This window comes from Macaca nemestrina, chromosome 15, assembly GCF_043159975.1.
Source record: "Macaca nemestrina isolate mMacNem1 chromosome 15, mMacNem.hap1, whole genome shotgun sequence".
NCBI classification, from domain to species: Eukaryota; Metazoa; Chordata; class Mammalia; order Primates; family Cercopithecidae; genus Macaca; species Macaca nemestrina.
The window spans coordinates 84,281,592-84,298,810 of record NC_092139.1 but is presented as its reverse complement, the minus strand read 5'-3'; the positions used below and the strand labels follow the sequence as shown (position 1 = coordinate 84,298,810).

The 17,219-nt window shown below is 50.7% G+C and overlaps 1 protein-coding gene across 2 annotated transcripts in view; it reads left to right on the top strand.

The window, feature by feature from the left end:
* The window catches only part of ADA2 (adenosine deaminase 2), a 50,173-nt gene extending 37,515 nt beyond the window's left edge, over positions 1-12,658 (top strand). For both annotated transcript variants that reach the window (XM_071079974.1, XM_071079975.1), the window contains 6 exons: positions 70-197; positions 1,875-1,965; positions 4,317-4,425; positions 8,989-9,146; positions 9,687-9,889; positions 10,130-12,658. In XM_071079974.1, the coding sequence (XP_070936075.1) occupies positions 70-197; positions 1,875-1,965; positions 4,317-4,425; positions 8,989-9,146; positions 9,687-9,889; positions 10,130-10,223 (783 nt within the window). In that variant the 3' untranslated portion in view covers positions 10,224-12,658. The remainder of the gene's footprint in view (positions 1-69; positions 198-1,874; positions 1,966-4,316; positions 4,426-8,988; positions 9,147-9,686; positions 9,890-10,129) is intronic.
* The last annotated feature ends 4,561 nt before the right edge of the window (positions 12,659-17,219 follow it).

Here is a 17,219-nt window from a genome sequence, read left to right as displayed (position 1 = left end):
GAAGGAGGTGGCTGGGAAGGGTGTCTCTCTCTGCTCACCTGACGGCTCCTGGTTGTGCTTTCTTCCCAGGTGTATGAGCTCAGTGGAGAGCACCACGACGAAGAGTGGTCAGTGAAGACTTACCAGGAAGTAGCTCAGAAGTTTGTGGAAACTCACCCTGAGTTTATTGGAATCAAAATCATTTATTCAGATGACAGGTAAGAGAGAATATTGCCGAAGAGCTCGGGTTGGGAGACTGGGATGCAGGCAGAGCTGCTGGACTGGGAGGGGAGGGGTGAGAAGCGGGGCTGGGAGGCCAGGAGAGGCCCAGCGCTGGTGCCAAGGAGCTGCGCTGTACCTCTGTGTGTGAGCACAGTAGTAGGGAAGTGCGGTGACCCAGCAATGAATTGCTCCCTGAAGCCACTTCTAGTTCGGGTCTTCACCCCCAAACTGAAATGAAGAATGTGTGAATTTCCCAGATGATTCTCGGCTGTGACCCCACATTGGCCTGGTGACTCAGTTATGAGCATAATGGTTTCGCATGAATGTTTGGATAATCGGCCCATTTTTTGGTTTCAATTCGCCTCTGGGTTCTGTGTGTGGTTGCATGTGAATCCTTGATCAGGGAGATGCCCTGAGGGCACTGGCTCAGGTCTGCATGTGGGGACCTCCAGTAGTGCCGTGTGCGTGGCCTGGCACGTGGGTGAAAGACCCACTCTTTTTCCCAGGGAAGCACAGAAAGCTTTGCAGCTTAATTGTCCTTCCGACTTTACCAGACAAGACCCCTCCCCTCAATTTCAAGAGCAGCCAGTCTAAGGCTGGGACCTGTCCATGGTCTCAGCCGCAAGGGCAGCAGCCAGTGGGATCACTCGGAGTCAGGCATGGGGTGGGCACCGGAGGGATCCGGCAGCGGCTCCATCTGCCTAGCCCACCACGAGCCTGGGCTCTGGAGGGCATTGACTCCCCAGGAGCCTCCTCCTGTGCCCAGTCTTCCTGAGTGCCCCCCCCTTCCGTGGGGCCTGGGGCCTGGAGGAGCTGAGCTCTGGCTTTGCGCCGGTCCCCCTAGGAGGGATTGTGCCCGTCCCCCTAGGAGGGAGCTTGCAGGATGGGCCCACGTTCTGCTCAGAGGCTCCCTGGTGCCAGGTGTCCCTTCCCAGGGCCAGTGGCAGGAGGGTGTGAGGGCTGAGCTGAGTGTATCAATGTCCCCAGGTTCACCTAGACTCTGGGGAGAGGCCATGGAGGGGCGGGCCAGGAAGGCTTTGTCCCCACAGAGTGGAGGATTGGAGCGGGACAGCCAGCTAGTGGCAGGGCAAAGACCTTGAGCCCGTTGTGGGCTTGCGCCAGAGCCTGTGTTCTGGGGCTTTTGTTGTCATGCTGCCTGCCTTGCCCCTGTAGGGTTCTGCAGTGCCCAGAGTCTTGCTGACTTAATCAGCAAGAGGCCAGATGGTTACTGGGTCCAGCCGACCCATCAGGGACTTGGGTGGCCTGTGGCCCTTTGCAGGCGTCCAGTGGACAGACAGCTGCCCCTGAACTGCATCCATGTCTGAGTCCCCGACAGAGATGCGGGGAGAGTCGGGAACGAGGCCACTTGGCCTCCTCTAAATGCAGACAAATGAAACTGTTCCTGTGGGTCCTCTGACCCCACCTATTTTTCAGAGACTACAGGTGCCCCCAGAGCCAGAAAGGATCTCTGAATAAGAATGGATTTGGGCTAAATATCTCTCAAGGGTCACAATGGCTTGGTCCGGGTGGGGTTAGGAGGGCAGGGGTGCCTCAGGTTTGGGAAACGGCTCCTGCACACTCGGGGCCGGCCCAGCCCTGCACGGAGGGAGTGCTCTGGGGTTTGTGCTCTGTTGGTTTTGGGCACTGTCTCCCGGCTTCTCTGTCTCTCACAGATCCAAAGACGTGACTGTCATCGCAGAATCCATCCGAACGGCCATGGGGCTCCGAACCAAGTTCCCCACGGTGGTGGCAGGGTTTGATCTGGTAACCCATGCTGTGAACAGAAGGGCTGCCTGTTAAGGGGGCACGCAAGGATGCCTGTGTGGGCAGAGCAGCATTTCCCTGTGAAGGGAGCGCAGTGTGCCTGTGGTACCCCTGAAATCCCAGGGCCAGGCTCAGGCTGCTGACCCAGCAGGGCTGCTCAGCGCTGACCCTCTCAGAGGCCTGAAGGGGACGGTCATCACTGGAGAAGGGAGAGCAGACAGCCAGTTGGCTAACAAGGAAAGTTCCAGAATAAGGATGGCATTCAGGGCATTTGGACCACAGTTATGGGCTCATTCCCCATGGCCCTGCTCGTGCCCTTTTTTCTGTCCCACACTGCTCACCTAGATGTGGCTCTTAAAACCCTCACCAACCCCTGTAGCATGCGGGATGGGGGTTGGGGGGTAATGTCTGGAAAAAGAGTCCAGGACGGAGCCAGCCCTTTGCAAATCCTCAAGGTAGTGATATTTGTCCCTCCCTCTCCTCTATCCCATTTTCTTCCCCGCTTGTTTTTTTTTTGAGACAGAGTCTCACTCTGTCACCCAGGCTGGAGTGCAGTGGTGCAATCTTGGCTCACTGCAACCTCCACCTCCTGGGTTCAAGTAATTCTCCTGCCTCAGCCTCCTGAGTAGCTGGGATTACAGGTGCCCACCACCACGCCCAGCTGATTTTTGTATTTTTAGTATAGATGGGGTTTCACCGTGTTGGTCAGGCTGGTCTCCAACTCCTGACCTCATGATCCACCCGCCTCAGCCTCCCAAAGTGCTGGGATTCCAGGCGTGAGCCATCATGCCTGGCCACACCGGTTTTTGAAGCTGCGCATTCATAGGCGTTGTCATCGTCCCACACCCCCCACCAAATCAAAGCACAACCAGGACATTTCTTAGGTGACAGCTCAGCAATCTCATTAAGAATCTAGGCCAGGGGCCGTGGCTCATGCCTGTAATCCCAGCAGTTTGGGAGGGCGAGACAGGTGGATCACCAGAGGTTTGGGGTTCAAGACCAGCCTGGCCAACATGGAGAAACCCCACCTTTACTAAAAATACAAAAATTAGCCAGGCATGGTGGCCCGTACTTGTAATCCCAGCTACTTGGGAGGCTGAGACAGAATTGCTTGAACTCAGCAGACAGAGGCTGCAGTGAGCCAAGATTGCGCCACTGCACTCCAGCCTGGGTGACAGAGCGAGACTCCATCTAAAAAAAAAAAAAAAAGAATCTAGATTAGGCCAGGGCAGTGGCTCAGGCCTGTAACCCTTGCACCTTGTGGGGCCAAGGTGGGAGGGTTGCCTGAGCCCAGGAGTTCTAGACCAGCCTGAGCAAATCAGTGAGACCCTGTCTCTACAAATATATATACATATATATATATATATATATTTTTTTTTTTTTTTTTTTTTCTTGCTCTTGTTACCCAGGCTGTAGTGCATTGGTGTGATCTCAGCTCACTGCAACCTCCACCTCCCGGTTCAAGCGATTCTCCTGCCTAAGCCTCCCGAGTAGCTGGGACTACAGGCACCTGCCACCATGCCCGGCTAATTTTTTGTATTTTTAGTAGACATAGCGTTTCACCATGCTGGCCGGCTGGTCTTAAACTCCTGACCTCAGGTGATCCACTCACCTTGGCCTCCCAAAGTGCTGGGATTACAGATGTGAGCCACTGTGCCCGACCTCTACAAAATATTAAAAGGAAATAAGCCAAGCATGGTGGTACACCGGTAGTTCTTCTTCCCGGCCCACCTCAGGAGCTCAGGGCTGAAGCACCTGGACCTGGGAGGTGCTGTGAGGAGCCAGGGTGGAAGGGGCTTGGGGGATATAAGACACAGCCTCTGAAAATGAGGGGAACTATTTCAGGGAACAAATGAGCTCTCTTTTCTTTCTCAACTCTGCTCCTGGTCTTTTTTTTTTTTTTTTTTTTTTTTTTTTTCTGAGACGGAGTCTCGCTCTGTCGCCCAGGCTGGAGAGAAGTGGCTGGATCTGGGCTCACTGCAAGCTCCGCCTCCCGGGTTCACGCCATTCTCCTGCCTCAGCCTCCCGAGTAACTGGGACTACAGGCGCCCGCCACCACGCCCGGCTAATTTTTTGTATTTTTAGTAGAGATGGGGTTTCACCGTGTTAGCCAGGATGGTCTCGATCTCCTGACCTCGTGATCCGCCTGCCTCGGCTTCCGAAAGTGCTGGGATTACAGGCGTGAGCCACCGCGCCCAGCCTGCTCCTGGTCATACTTAAAAGGCCGCGAGACAAAGGTCTCGGCAGTGGCGGCAGGGTACAAGGAAGGGTGTGCACAGGCTGCAGGGCGCGCCATCAGCAAGTGAGGCACGCGCCCTGCAGACTCCTCCCTGTCCTTCTCTGTCCTGCAGGTGGGGCATGAGGACACTGGCCACTCCTTGCACTACTACAAGGAAGCTCTGATGATCCCCGCCAGGGATGGCAGTAAGCTGCCTTACTTCTTCCACGCCGGCGAGACAGGTGAGCCTGCGGGATGCGAGCGCAGGGGCAGTGGAGGTGGTCAGTGGGAGTGGCCCTGGGCAGGACTCCAGCCTGCTGCCAGGAGACAGGACAGCAGTGCCCATGCCTCAGGGTTAGAGCCTATAGGTGTTTCCAGAGCCCTTTTCTGTGCTCTATCTCATTTAATACTGACAACAGCCCCATGGAGAAGGAATAACAGGATAATAGAATCAGCCACTTTACATGTCTCCTTCCTTCCTTCCTTCCTTCCTTCCTTCCTTCCTTCCTTCCTTCCTTCCTTCCTTCCTTCCTTCCTTCCTTCCTTCCTTCCTTCCTTCCTTCCTTCCTTCCTTCCTTCCTTCCTTCCTTCCTTCCTTCCTTCCTTCCTTCCTTCCTTCCTTCCTTCCTTCCTTCCTTCCTTCCTTCCTTCCTTCCTTCCTTCCTTCCTTCCTTCCTTCCTTCCTTCCTTCCTTCCTTCCTTCCTTCCTTCCTTCCTTCCTTCCTTCCTTCCTTCCTTCCTTCCTTCCTTCCTTCCTTTTTTTGATGGAGTCTCGCTCTGTCGTCCAGGCTGGAGTGCAGTGGCACCATCTCAGCTCACTGCAACCTCTCCCTCCCAGGTTCAAGGGATTCTCTGGCTGGGCGCGGTGGTTCACGCCTGTAATCCCAGCAGTTTGGCAGGCTGAGGCAGGCGGATCACGAGGTCAGGAGATCTAGACCATCCAGGCTAACATGGTGAAACCCCATCTCTACTAACAATACAAAAAAATTAGTCAGGCATGGTCCGGGCGCCTGTAGTCCCAGCTACTCGGGAGGCTGAGGCAGGAGAATGGCCTGAACGTGGGAGGTGGAGCTGGCAGTGAGCCAAGATCTCGCCACTGCACTCCAGCCTGGGCAACAGAGCAAGACTCCGTCTCAAATAAAAAATAAAAAATAAAAGATTCTCATGCCTCAGCCTCCGGAGTAGCTGGGACTACAGGCGCCCACCACCATGCCTGGCTAATTTTTTGTATTTTCAGTAGAGGTGGGGTTTCACCGTGTTAGCCTCGATGGCCTCGATCTCCTAACTTAGTGGTCTGCATGCCTCGGCCTCCCAAAGTGCTGGAGTTTACAAGTGTGAGCCACCACGCCCGGCTTTTTCTAATTTATTTCTAATTGTTTCCCCAGTCCTGCTCATGTTTTAATCTCCATATGATAGATGAAGAGCGCAAGGCTCCAAACACAGTGTTAGTGGTCCAGGGTTAAAGAGCTGGTATGCGGTGGAGTCTGAATTTGCATCCTTCTTCTCTTTTTTTTTTTTTTTTAATTTTTCATGGTGCAGGCATAATCCTGCAAACTCACATCATCCTATTTTGGCTATAAAAATGTGTTTTAGGCACCACCATGCCTGGCTAACTTTTTTATTGTTAGTAGAGATGGGTAGAGATGGGGTTTCAACATGTTGGTCAGGCTGGTCTTGAACTCCTGACCTCAAGTGATCCACCCACCTCGGCCTCCCAAAGTGCTGGGATTACAGGCGTGAGCCATGGAAAAAAATTCTTTTGAGACTGAGTCTCGCTGTATCGCCCAGGCTGGAGTGCAGTGGTGCGATCTTGGCTTACTGCAACCTCTGGCTGCCGGGTTCGAGTGATTCTTGTGCCTCAGCCTCCGGAGTAGCTGGGAGTACAGTCACCTGCCACCACACCTGGCTAATTTTTGTATTTTTAGTAGAGATGGGGTTTCACCATGTTGACCAGGCTGGTCTTGAACTCCCGACCTCAAACAATCTGCCTGCCTCAGCCTCCCAAAGTGCTGGGATTACCCGGCCTCATGTGATATTTTGATGCATGTATATAATGTGTATGAATTGGAACCTTTTCTGACGCTCTCCATCCTCCAAGTGAATTGTGCTTGAGAGAGGTTCACTGATCTGCCTAAAGCCACGCAGCCGGAAATTGGCGGAAGAGGGAGGAGAACCAGGTCTGCTCCCTGTCTTTAGGATGTTCTGTCCCTCATTATCGTAGGAGAGGAAACCCTGCCCTGCCGCATGCAGGCCCTGGCTGCTGTTCCTCCTGAAATGCCATTAGCCCAGCCACATCTTTCTTCCCCAGAACTCCATCCTTGGGCTCGCTCAGTCATCTCAGCCCCTCCCGTATTCCAGTCCTTAAAATGTGGAAACCCTAACTAAGCAAGATCATGGCTGCAATTTCAGATCCAAAGGAAGATTTGGGAGGAGGCTGTTCCCATGGAGGCCGGAACCAGGAGGGCAGCTCTCTGCAGCATCCCACCTGTCACCCTCAGAAGACCAAGGAGGGGTGGAGAGACTGGTGGGCAGCTTTATTTCCCGCCCAGGCTTAAGCTCTGCTTTATCACACCATCTCTCAGAGGAAGGGACCTTGTGCATTAATCTCTTTTTCCTGACATTTCGAGTCAATTTAGATCCAATTTAGATCAAAGTCTGCTCTAGGAGAGCAGAAGAATTGTTTGAGGGGGAGGGGGTTGGGTGAGGGTGTTGTTAACCTTGAAGAGTGTGTGGTCTGGTTGGGGAAAATCGTACTTATGTGTGAAATAATTCTGGCAGTACAAAACATTGCAGCACAGGACCTAACAATTCCAAGATGTATGTTCCTTGGAGATGATTTTGCCAGGACTTGGGTATCTAATACTTAAAAGTAGTGTCCTTATTTTTAAAAAGAAGAAGAAATCTTTAAAAACCAGTGACAATCCACCAAAATACATGTGCTAGGTACGAATGAAAATTCTTGAGTTTTATTTCTATCAGAAAAGTGGAGTTTTCATATATATACATATTTTTGACACGGACTCTCACTCTGTCACCCAAGCTAGAGTGCAGTGGCATGATCACAGCTCACTACAGCCTCCACCTCCTGGGTTCAGGTTATCCTTCCACCTCAGCCTCCCAAGTAGCTGGGACTGCAGGTATATGCCACCATGCCTGGCTAATTTTTGTATTTTTTTGTAGAGACAGGGTGTCTCTATGTTGCCCAGGGCTGGCCTTAAACTCCTGGGCTCAAGCGATCCTCCTGCCTCAGCCTCCCAAAGTGCTGGGATTACAGGTGTGAGCCACCACACCCAGCCGGATGTTCATATTTTATATGTAGATCCATTAGAATGCTTATGGCTGCAAGAATAGAGTACATGCATCCCACAGATTTTACAATAAGGACATTTGTTATCTCATATGAGAAGCAATCTCTGCTATGCCCATTGTGTGGGTGACTCTGCCCCACTTGGCTGTCAGATGGTAAATCACTTTTGGGGTGACCACATCTAGTGAAGCAAAATAGGAGACAGCCTCCCAGTGGATCTCCTTTTATCAGGGAGGAATTCCCCACAGCTCCCCTCCCAGGCCAGCGTTAAGGCTATTTTAGCTGTAAGGGAGACTGAGAAAGGCACATCTGACCTTTCATCCTCTACCGAGGGCCCTAGCTGCAAGAAAGGTGTGATGGGGATGGCAGGGGAGAAGGGAGGCCACAAGAATGTTTGCAGTCACCTGGCAAGTGATAACATCTTGACAGTACTATTACATATATAAATTAAAGTGAGCACATACAGGTAGTTATACTGATGTTGTAAATAAGAGAACCTGTGACTCATTGTTGTAAAGATTATAAGCGTAAGAGTCCCAGAGCCGGGTGCGGTGGCTCACGCCTGTAATCACAGCACTTTGGGCGGCCCAGGCGGGTGGATTACCTGAGGTCAGGAGTTTGAGACCAGCCTGGCCAACATGGTGAAACCCTGTCTTTACTAAAAATACAAAAAATAGCCGGGTGTGGTGGTGGGCACCTGTAATCCCAGCTACTCAGGAGGCTGAGGCAGGAGAATCCGCTTGAATCCCAGAGGCGGAGGTTGCAGTGAGCCGAGATCACACCATTGCACTCTAGCCTGGGCAACAGAGCAAGACTCCATCTTGGAAAAAAAAAAAAAAAGTCCCACAAAAGAGGAAGAAGGAAAGCGGACTGTGGGGTCAGAGAGACCGAGGTTTAAAACTCAGTTTTGTGATCGGGTGCGGTGGCTCATGCCTGTAATCCCAGCACTCTGGGAGGCCGAGGTGGGCGGATCATGAGGTCAGGAGATCAAGACCATCCTGGTTAACATGGTGAAACCCCATCTCTACTAAAAATACAAAAACTTAGCTGGGCATGGTGGCAGGTGCCCGTAGTCCCAGCTACTCGGGAGGCTGAGGCAGGAGAATGGCATGAACCCGGGAGGCAGAGCTTGCAGTGAGCCGAGATCGTGCCACTGCACTCCAGCCTGGGCGACAAAGTGAGACTCCGTCTCAAAAAAAACCAAAAAAAACCCCCGGGTTTGCTATTTACTATGTGAACTTCTTTGGTCAATTTATAAAAGCTATTAAGTTTCAACTTTCTCATTAGAATGATAAATTAATAAATTAGATGATTAATTTAATAAAGCCATATCATACCTCTCTTTAGCATTGTTAAAAGGAAACGGTGTGTGTATTTGTGTTAATGTTAATTTTTCTTCATTTTTGTGCATGGGGGGCTGTTTACTTGAGGACGGTCGGTGGGGGCGGGTGGGTCAGACCCATCCATCGCCCATGGAAGACCATTCACCTGTCTTCAGATTGGCAGGGCACTTCCATAGACAAGAACATTCTGGATGCTCTGATGCTGAACACTACCAGAATCGGCCATGGATTTGCTTTGAGTAAACACCCCGCAGCCAGGGCTTACTCCTGGGAAAAGGACATCCCCATAGAAGTCTGTCCCATCTCTAACCAGGTACGTGTGACCCATGCGGCTAATCCCATATGATCTCCCCTAACCACTACCTCTGCTGTCTCAAACTTTTCCCTGTATAACTTCTCTCTCCTTAAGTCTCTTGTTACCTACATCCCTCCACTCTCCCACCCCTGTTGGTAAAGTTATTGGGGCCTTTTGCCTAAGCCACCAATAAGAATGAGACAGCAGGGAGGGTTCCCAGTGGGGTGGGATTTTGGGCAAAACTGTAGACAAAGCAAAAGGACATGGGGGGAGGCCAGTGAAGTGGGATGGGCCATGGGATGCTGCTCCCCACGGTTTCTTGGGGTCCTCTGTGTCTGCGTTCAGTTAGCGCTTCTCTGAGCAGGACCAGAGGAGGAGCATGAGGACTGGCTGTGTTCCTTGTGTCTCCTTGTGACTCTGCCCAGAAGTCATCCCCATACTGGGGAGATAGTGATGGGAAGACAGAGGGAGCTGATGGGGCTCAAGGTCTCACCTCACTTGTGACTACTCCTTTCAGGGATCAGAGCTCATCTTTCTCCCTTGCCTTCTATTGGGCAGGTGCTAAAACTGGTGTCTGACTTGAGGAACCACCCTGTAGCCGCTCTGATGGCCATTGGGCACCCCATGGTAATCAGCTCTGATGATCCAGCCATGTTTGGTGCCAAAGGCTTGTCGTACGATTTCTATGAAGCCTTCATGGGCATTGGGGGGATGAAGGCTGACCTGAGGACCCTCAAACAGCTGGCCATGAACTCTATCAGGTGAGTGTCCCGTGTCCTCCCAGGCCCACCTCCTTGTAGCCTGAGGCTTGTGTTTGCCTCTCTGGAGGCTTGAGACAGATGCCTTGATGGTTCCTGTGGGTTCCTTATCATCATGGCTGTTTAGTCCTTGCTGCTGGCCTGGGGAGGGTGCTCTGCAAGGCTCTAATGTCCCCTCAGGCTCCCTGCCCGGGTCTCCAGCCCCTGCCCTGAGGCTGACCTGGGCCTCTCCTCTTCCTGCAGGTACAGCACCCTGTTGGAGACGGAGAAAAATACTTTCATGGAAATCTGGAAGAAGAGATGGGATAAGTTCATAGCGGATGTGGCTACAAAGTGAGGAGAAGCTAGCCAGCCCTCCACAAGCTGTCTTCTCACACCAGCTGTCACTGCCTCTCACTCGTTCTTGAATCAGCTCCATGTCCCCACCAAATCAACGGCCTCTGTGTGGAGCGACGCTGTCAGAAGCACTTGGCTGGCTGACCAAAGTCATCCTCTGGAAATATTCTCTCTCAATCACAGTGACATTGACCCTCTTGGTTTTCTCCTCTCTCTGGCCATTTCTTCCAGTTTCCCTATTTCAGAGTCTCCTCCTCTCTCTGATCTCTGTGCTGTTTCCTCAGGACTCAGTCCTGGGCTCTCTTCTATTCTGGTCTCTTTACTTTTTTATTTTTTAAATTTTTTTGAGATGGAGTTTTGCTCTTGTTGCCCAGGCTGGAGTGCAGTGGCACGATCTCGGCTCAGTGCAACCTCCGCCTCCCGGGTTCAGGCAATTCTCCTGCCTCAGCCTCCTGAGTAGCTGGGATTACAGGCATGTGCCACCACACCCAGCTGATTTTTGCATTTTTAGTAGAGACAGGTTTTCACCATGTTGGTCAGGATGATCTCGATCTCTTGAATTCGTGATCTGCCCACCTCTGCCTCCCAAAGTGCTGGAATTACAGGCTGAGCCACCATGCCTGGCCTCTTCTGGTCTCTTTAACTCTCTCCTCTTTATTTCTCTTCTCTCTCTGTACTCTTTTCCTGGGTGGTCTCATCCATTCCTTTGCTTTCTCATACCATTTATTTGTTAATGATTCCCACATTGATTTATGCACTTGGAGAGCTCACAGGAATCTCAGAAACTGACAAGGTACAATTCTGGACCCTCAGTCTCTTCCCTTTTTTTTTTAAATTTATTTTTTAATTTTTGAGACGGAGTCTCACTCTGTCGCCCAGGCTGGAGTGCAGTGGCCGGATCTCAACTCACTCCAAGCTCCACCTCCCGGGTTTACGCCATTCTCCTGCCTCAGCCTCTTGAGTAGCTGGGACTACAGGCGCCCGCCACCTCGCCCAGCTAGTTTTTTGTATTTTTTAGTAGAGACAGGGTTTCACCGTGTTAGCCAGGATGGTCTCGATCTCCTGACCTCGTGATCTGCCCGTCTCGGCCTCCCAAAGTGCTGGGATTACAGGCTTGAGCCACCGTGCCCGGCCAGGTCTCTTCCCTTTAAACCTTTCTTTTTCTCTATCTTAATTTTTCTAAAGAGTGTCTTGCTACGTTGCCCAGGCTGGTCTCCATCTCCTGGCCTCAAGTGATCCTCCTGCCGCAGTCTCCTGAAGTGCTGGATTACTGACATGAGCCACCACACTCAGCCCTTTAAACCTTTCCCTGGCCTTTCCCATAGCTGGTGAAGGACACCTCCATCTGTTCCACCCAGTTACTCAAAGCAGAAATTTTCAGTGCAAGTCTTGATGCTGCTCTGTCCCCCACTCCCTACATTAGAACGCATCCCGCATCCGGACTCCAATAGTGGCACTCTACCTGCACGCTGCTGCCGAGTCCAAGCCACCATGCTCCTGCCCGAGCTATGACAACACCTCCTCACTGATCTCCCCTTTCTTCCCTTTGCCTCCTCCAGCTCATTTTTCACAGAGTAGAATGGCATTTTGTTTGTTTGTTTTGTTTTGTTTGAGACGGAGTCTCACTGTGTCGCCCAGGCTGGAGTGCAGCGGCACCATCTCGGCTCACTGCGAGCTCCGCCTCCTGGGCTCACGCCATTCTCCTGCCTCAGCCTCCCAAGTAGCTGGGATTACAGGCATGCGCCACCATGTCTGGCTAATTTTTGTATTTTTAGTGGAGACAGGGTTTCACCATGTTGGCCAGGCTGGTCTCGAACACCTGACCTCGTGATTCGCCTGCCTTGGCCTCGCAAAGTGCTGGGATTACAGGCGTGAGCCACCCGCCTGGCCTAGAATGACTTAAAATATCAAATTAAATCAGGTCACTCCTTTGCTTACAACCCAGTGCATTTAGAGGAACACCCCATGTCTCCACAGGGCATACAGCATCTGATTTAATCTGGATCCATTCCAGCGCCTTCCTCTCCCAGTCACCTTGAGGGCCCTGACCCCGGCGGCCCGTTCTTCCTCAAATGTCCTCGGCTCTATACTGTGCCTGGGTCTCTTCTCCTTCTCTCTGCCTGGAACATTCCTTCTTTCCCCTTTTGTCTTGCCCACTCCTCTTTACCCTTCAAGTTTCAGGTTCATGTCACTGTCTCAGAGAAGTTTTCCTATGCCCGTCCTGTTTCTCTCAGGGAGCCTTGCTCTTTTCTGTCATGCCTCGAATCACAATTTATAATCAGATATTTATTTCTGTGTCTACAGTCTCGCCCTGCGAGACTGTAAGCCCCATGTGGGCAGGCACTCATGATTGTTTCTGATTGTTTCACGCCTGCTGCGAACCCAGAGCCTGGGCCCAAAGCTAGTTAGGGCTCAATAAACAATGCATTGAATGAGTGGCTGTCACTGTGTCTGTTCAGCCAGCAGCCGAGGCAGTGGGGAGTAGAGCAGAGCCGCCCCAAATAAAAGACCTGGTGTGATCAGAGATCAGAGTCCAGCTCCTCACCTGGCCTTGGAAGAAGGATGCAAGAAACCAGCCCTGTCCTCACCCAACTCAAGGATGGCAGGGAATCAAAGAATTCCTTAAAAGCCCCAGGCGGCAGCCGGGCACGGTGGCTCAAGCCTGTAATCCCAGCACTTTGGGAGGCCGAGACGGGCAGATCACGAGGTCAGGAGATCGAGACCATCCTCGCTAACATGGTGAAACCCCCTCTCTACTAAAAAAATACAAAAAACTAGCCGGGCGAGGTGGCGGGCGCCTGTAGTCCCAGCTACTCGGGAGGCTGAGGCAGGAGAATGGTGTAAACCCGGGAGGCGGAGCTTGCAGTGAGCTGAGATCCGGCCACTGCACTCCAGCCTGGGTGACAGAGCCAGACTCCGTCTCAAAAAAAAAGAAAAAAAAAAAAGCCCCAGGTGGATGCGAATGTCTTCTCAGCCATCTTCCATGACCTGTATGGAGCTCTCAGGCAGCGGCGAGCCCTCTCTCCATTCCTAGTTTATCACCATTTGGTTCCGGGAACTGGTAAAAGCCTTGCGACCAGGAGTCAGCAACCACAAGCTGTGCCTGGGTGGAAGAAGACAACCTCTAGAGTCCTGTCTAACTCTGCAGGTGATTCAGTGCCTTACCCAATCCCTGAAGATCTCTTTTAGGTCCCAACTCCACTAACTTACATTTAATAGTTAGTAAAGATGGACTTTAGCAGAATGGACTTCTGTAGCAAGTTGCCATGGCTGCAGGGGACCTCCAGCACAGGCAGACACAGACAGCCTCTGGCCTGGACTTGGCTCACTGCAACCTCTGCCTCCCGGGTTCAAGTGATTCTCCTGTCTCAGTCTCTCGAGTAGCTGGGTTTACAGGCGCATGCCATCACACCTGGCTAATTTTTGTATTTTTAGTAGAGATGGGGTTTCACCATGTTGGCGAGGCTGGTCTTGACCTCATGATCTGCCCACCTTGGCCTCCCAAAGTGCTGGGATTACAGGCGTGAGCCACCATCCCCGGCCCCAGTTCTTTCTTCTTGACTTTATTCCTCATTGCATAGGCCAATCCTATTGAACTAAATGTCCACGGAGCATTTATCTGATCATTTTGAAATAATTTCAAACAAGTTGCAAGAATAGTACAAAAAACTCTTACCAGGCCAAGCACAGGGGGTCACGTCTGTAATCCCAGCACTTTGGGAGGCCGAGGCGAGTGGATTGCTTGAGCCAGGAGTTTGAGACCAGCTTGGGCAACATGGCCAGATTTCATCTCTACTAAAAATACAAAAATTAGCTGGGCATGGTGGGGTGTGCCTGTGGTCCTAGCTACTCAGAAGGCTGAGGTGGGAGGATCACTTGAGCGCAGGAAGCGGAGGTTGTAGTGAACTGAGATTGCACCACTCCACTCCAGTCTGGCCAATGAAGGGAGACCCTGTCTCAAAAAACAAACAAAAATAACAACAACAACACAAACCTCTAACATTCTCTTTGCCCAGGTCCCCCCAGTTATTAACATTTACAACATTTGATTCGATATATCATTCTTTCTCTGTCTCTATCTAATTGCTCTCTCTATATATATCCTATTTTTTTCTAACTACTAAGTAGCAGGTATTATGCCTTTTATCCCTAGATTCTCCAGTGTGCCTTTCCTAAAGACAATGATATTCTCCTACGGAGCCACAGCACATCCATCCCAATCAGAAAATTATTAACATTGAAAAAATGCTAGTATCTGGCTCTGGCCCCGCTGAGCTTTGTTTTGTTCTGTTTTGGTTTTGGTCCAGAACCCAATCCAGGATCACAAGCTACATTTAGTTGTCAAATCTCTTGTCTCTTTCAGTCTGAAACAGTTTCTTAGTCTTCCTTTGTGTTTTGGAACCTCATTTTTGAAGAGTACAGGCCAGTTATTTCACAGACTATCCCTCATTTCAGGTTCCTCTAACGTTTCCCTGGGAAGAGGCTCAGGGGATACACTTTTGAGAGGAGCACCTTAGCAACAAGGTTTTGTCCTTCTCAGTGTACACACCAGGGGCACATGAATGGGGCCAAGTGTTACACTTCCAGCTTGTTGTTAAACTTTTAGGAGTCTGAAATTGGTCTTGATGGGATATATATATGTATATTTTTTGAGACAGGGGTCTCACTCCGTTGCCTAGGCTAGAGTGCAGTGGCAGGATCGCTGCTCACTGCAGCCACTACCTCCTGGGCTCAAGCAATCCTCCTGCCCAGCATCCAAAGTACTTGGGACTACAGGGGTGCACCGCCACCTCGGCTAAGTTTTCTTTATCTTTTTACTTTTTGTAGAGATGGGATCAGGCTATACTGTCTAGCCTGTCTCAAACTCCTGGCCTCAAGCCATCCTCCCGCCTTGGCTTCCCAAAGTGCTAGGATTACAGGCATGAGCCATGCCACCAGGCTTGTGGGAGGTTTTGTGCCACAAAAATCAGCAAATGTTACAAATCCATGTCCCCACCAGCCAGCTGTTACACATTTGCCAGCATACTGATGCGTACAATGTTAATTTGTTTCAATATGATGCCGACTTTGATCACTTAAATTGATTTCTGCCAGAATCTGCCACTGTGAAGTTACCATTTTTCCCTCAGTAATTAAATATTTGGAGAGAAGACACTTTATGTAAAAGTCTTCACTCCTCCTTAAAACTTTACCCATTACTGCTTGCATCCACTGAGGACTTTTGTCTAAATCTGCTATTACTATCATGGTTGCTGTTCCATTTATTGCTGTGCAGAAAATTATCCCAAAATATAGTGGCTTGAAACAAAAATAAAAATTTGTGGGGCCAGGCATGGTGGTTCATGCTTGTAATCCCAGCACTTTGGGAGGCCAAGGCGGGTGGATCACCTGAGGTCAGAAGTTCAAGACCAGCCTGACCAAAATGGGGAAACCCCATCTCTACTAAAAACACAAAATTAGCCAGGCGTGGTGGCACATGCCTCTAATCCTAGCTACTTGGAAGGCTGAGGCAGGAGAATAGCTTGAACCCAGGAGGCAGAGGTTGCGGTGAGCCGACATGGCACCACTGCACTCCAGCCTGGGCAACAAGAGCGAAACTCCGTTTCAAAACCAAACCAAAAACAAACAAACAAACAAACAAAAATATTTATGAGCTCTCCCAGTGTCTGTGGGTCAGGGGTTTGGGCAGACCCCAGCTGGGAAGTTCTGCTCGGGGTCTCTCATGAGGTCCTTGTCACAGTGGAGGCAGAGCTGGAGCTGACGGGCCGCCGGAGTCACCTCTCTATACAGCCCCAGGGCTCAGCTGCTGCTTTCCTATGGCTAGCTTGGGCTTCTTCCCATTGGCCTCAACTTCTGGGGTAAGCATTCCAGGGAATAAATGGAAGATTCTGGAAGTCACATGGCATCATTTCCCAACAGTAACAAAAAACACCTCCTGGTTTTAAGAGGAGGAGACAGAGATCCCAACTTTTGATAGAAGATTGTCAAAGTCACATTATAAAAAAGAATATATAGGATAACAGAAGTTGTTGGAAAATATTTCAGAAAATACAACCATCAAATGGTGATTTTTTTCCTTCCTTCCTTCCTTCCTTCTTTCCTTCCTTCCTTCCTTCCTTCCTTCCTTCCTTCCTTCCTTCCCTCCCTCCCTCCCTCCCTCCTTCCTTCCTTCCTTCCTTCCCTCCCTCCTTCCTTCGTTCCTTCTTTTCTTTTTTCTTTTTTCTTTTTCTGGGTCTCCCTCTGTCACCCAGGTTGGAGTGCAGTGGTATGAGCATGACTCACTGCATTTTGACTTTTTGGGTTCAGGTAACCCTCCAGCCTCAGCCTCTTAAGTAGCTGGGACTACAGGTGTGCATCACTGCAGCCAGCTAATTAAAACAACTTTTTGGTACAAACAAAGTCTCACTATGTTGCCCAATATGGCTCAAACTCCTGGGTTCAAGCAATCCTCTCACCAGCCTCCCAAGCTCTGGGATTACAGGTGTAATCCACTGTGCCTGGCCAAAATGGTGATTTTCTAATTCTACCATTTCTTCCATATTTGTTAGTTGCCATTTTGCTGCAAGGAAGAACAATTCCTTCCCTCTCGCCTTCCTTTTTTCCTTTTTTCCTTTTTTTTTTTTTTTTTTTTTTGTTTGAGACAGAGTTTCACTCTTGTTGCCCAAGCTGGAGTGCAATGGTGCAGTCTCGGCTCACTGCAACCTCCACCTCCTGGCTTCAAGCAATTCTCCTGCCTCAGCCTCCCAAGTAGCTGAGACTTCAGGCGCCTGCCACCACGCCTGGCTAATTTTTGTATTTTTAGTAGAGACAGGGTTTCACCATGTTGGCCAGGCTGGTCTCGAACTGCTGACCTCAGGCAATCCGCACGCCTGGGCCTCCCAAAGTGCTGGGATTACAGGCATGAACCACTATGCCCGGCCCCTTTTTTCCTTCTACCAGTACGACTCAGGGATTCAGGTTGTGTTCAATGGGCTATAATCCATTACTAGCATTATTT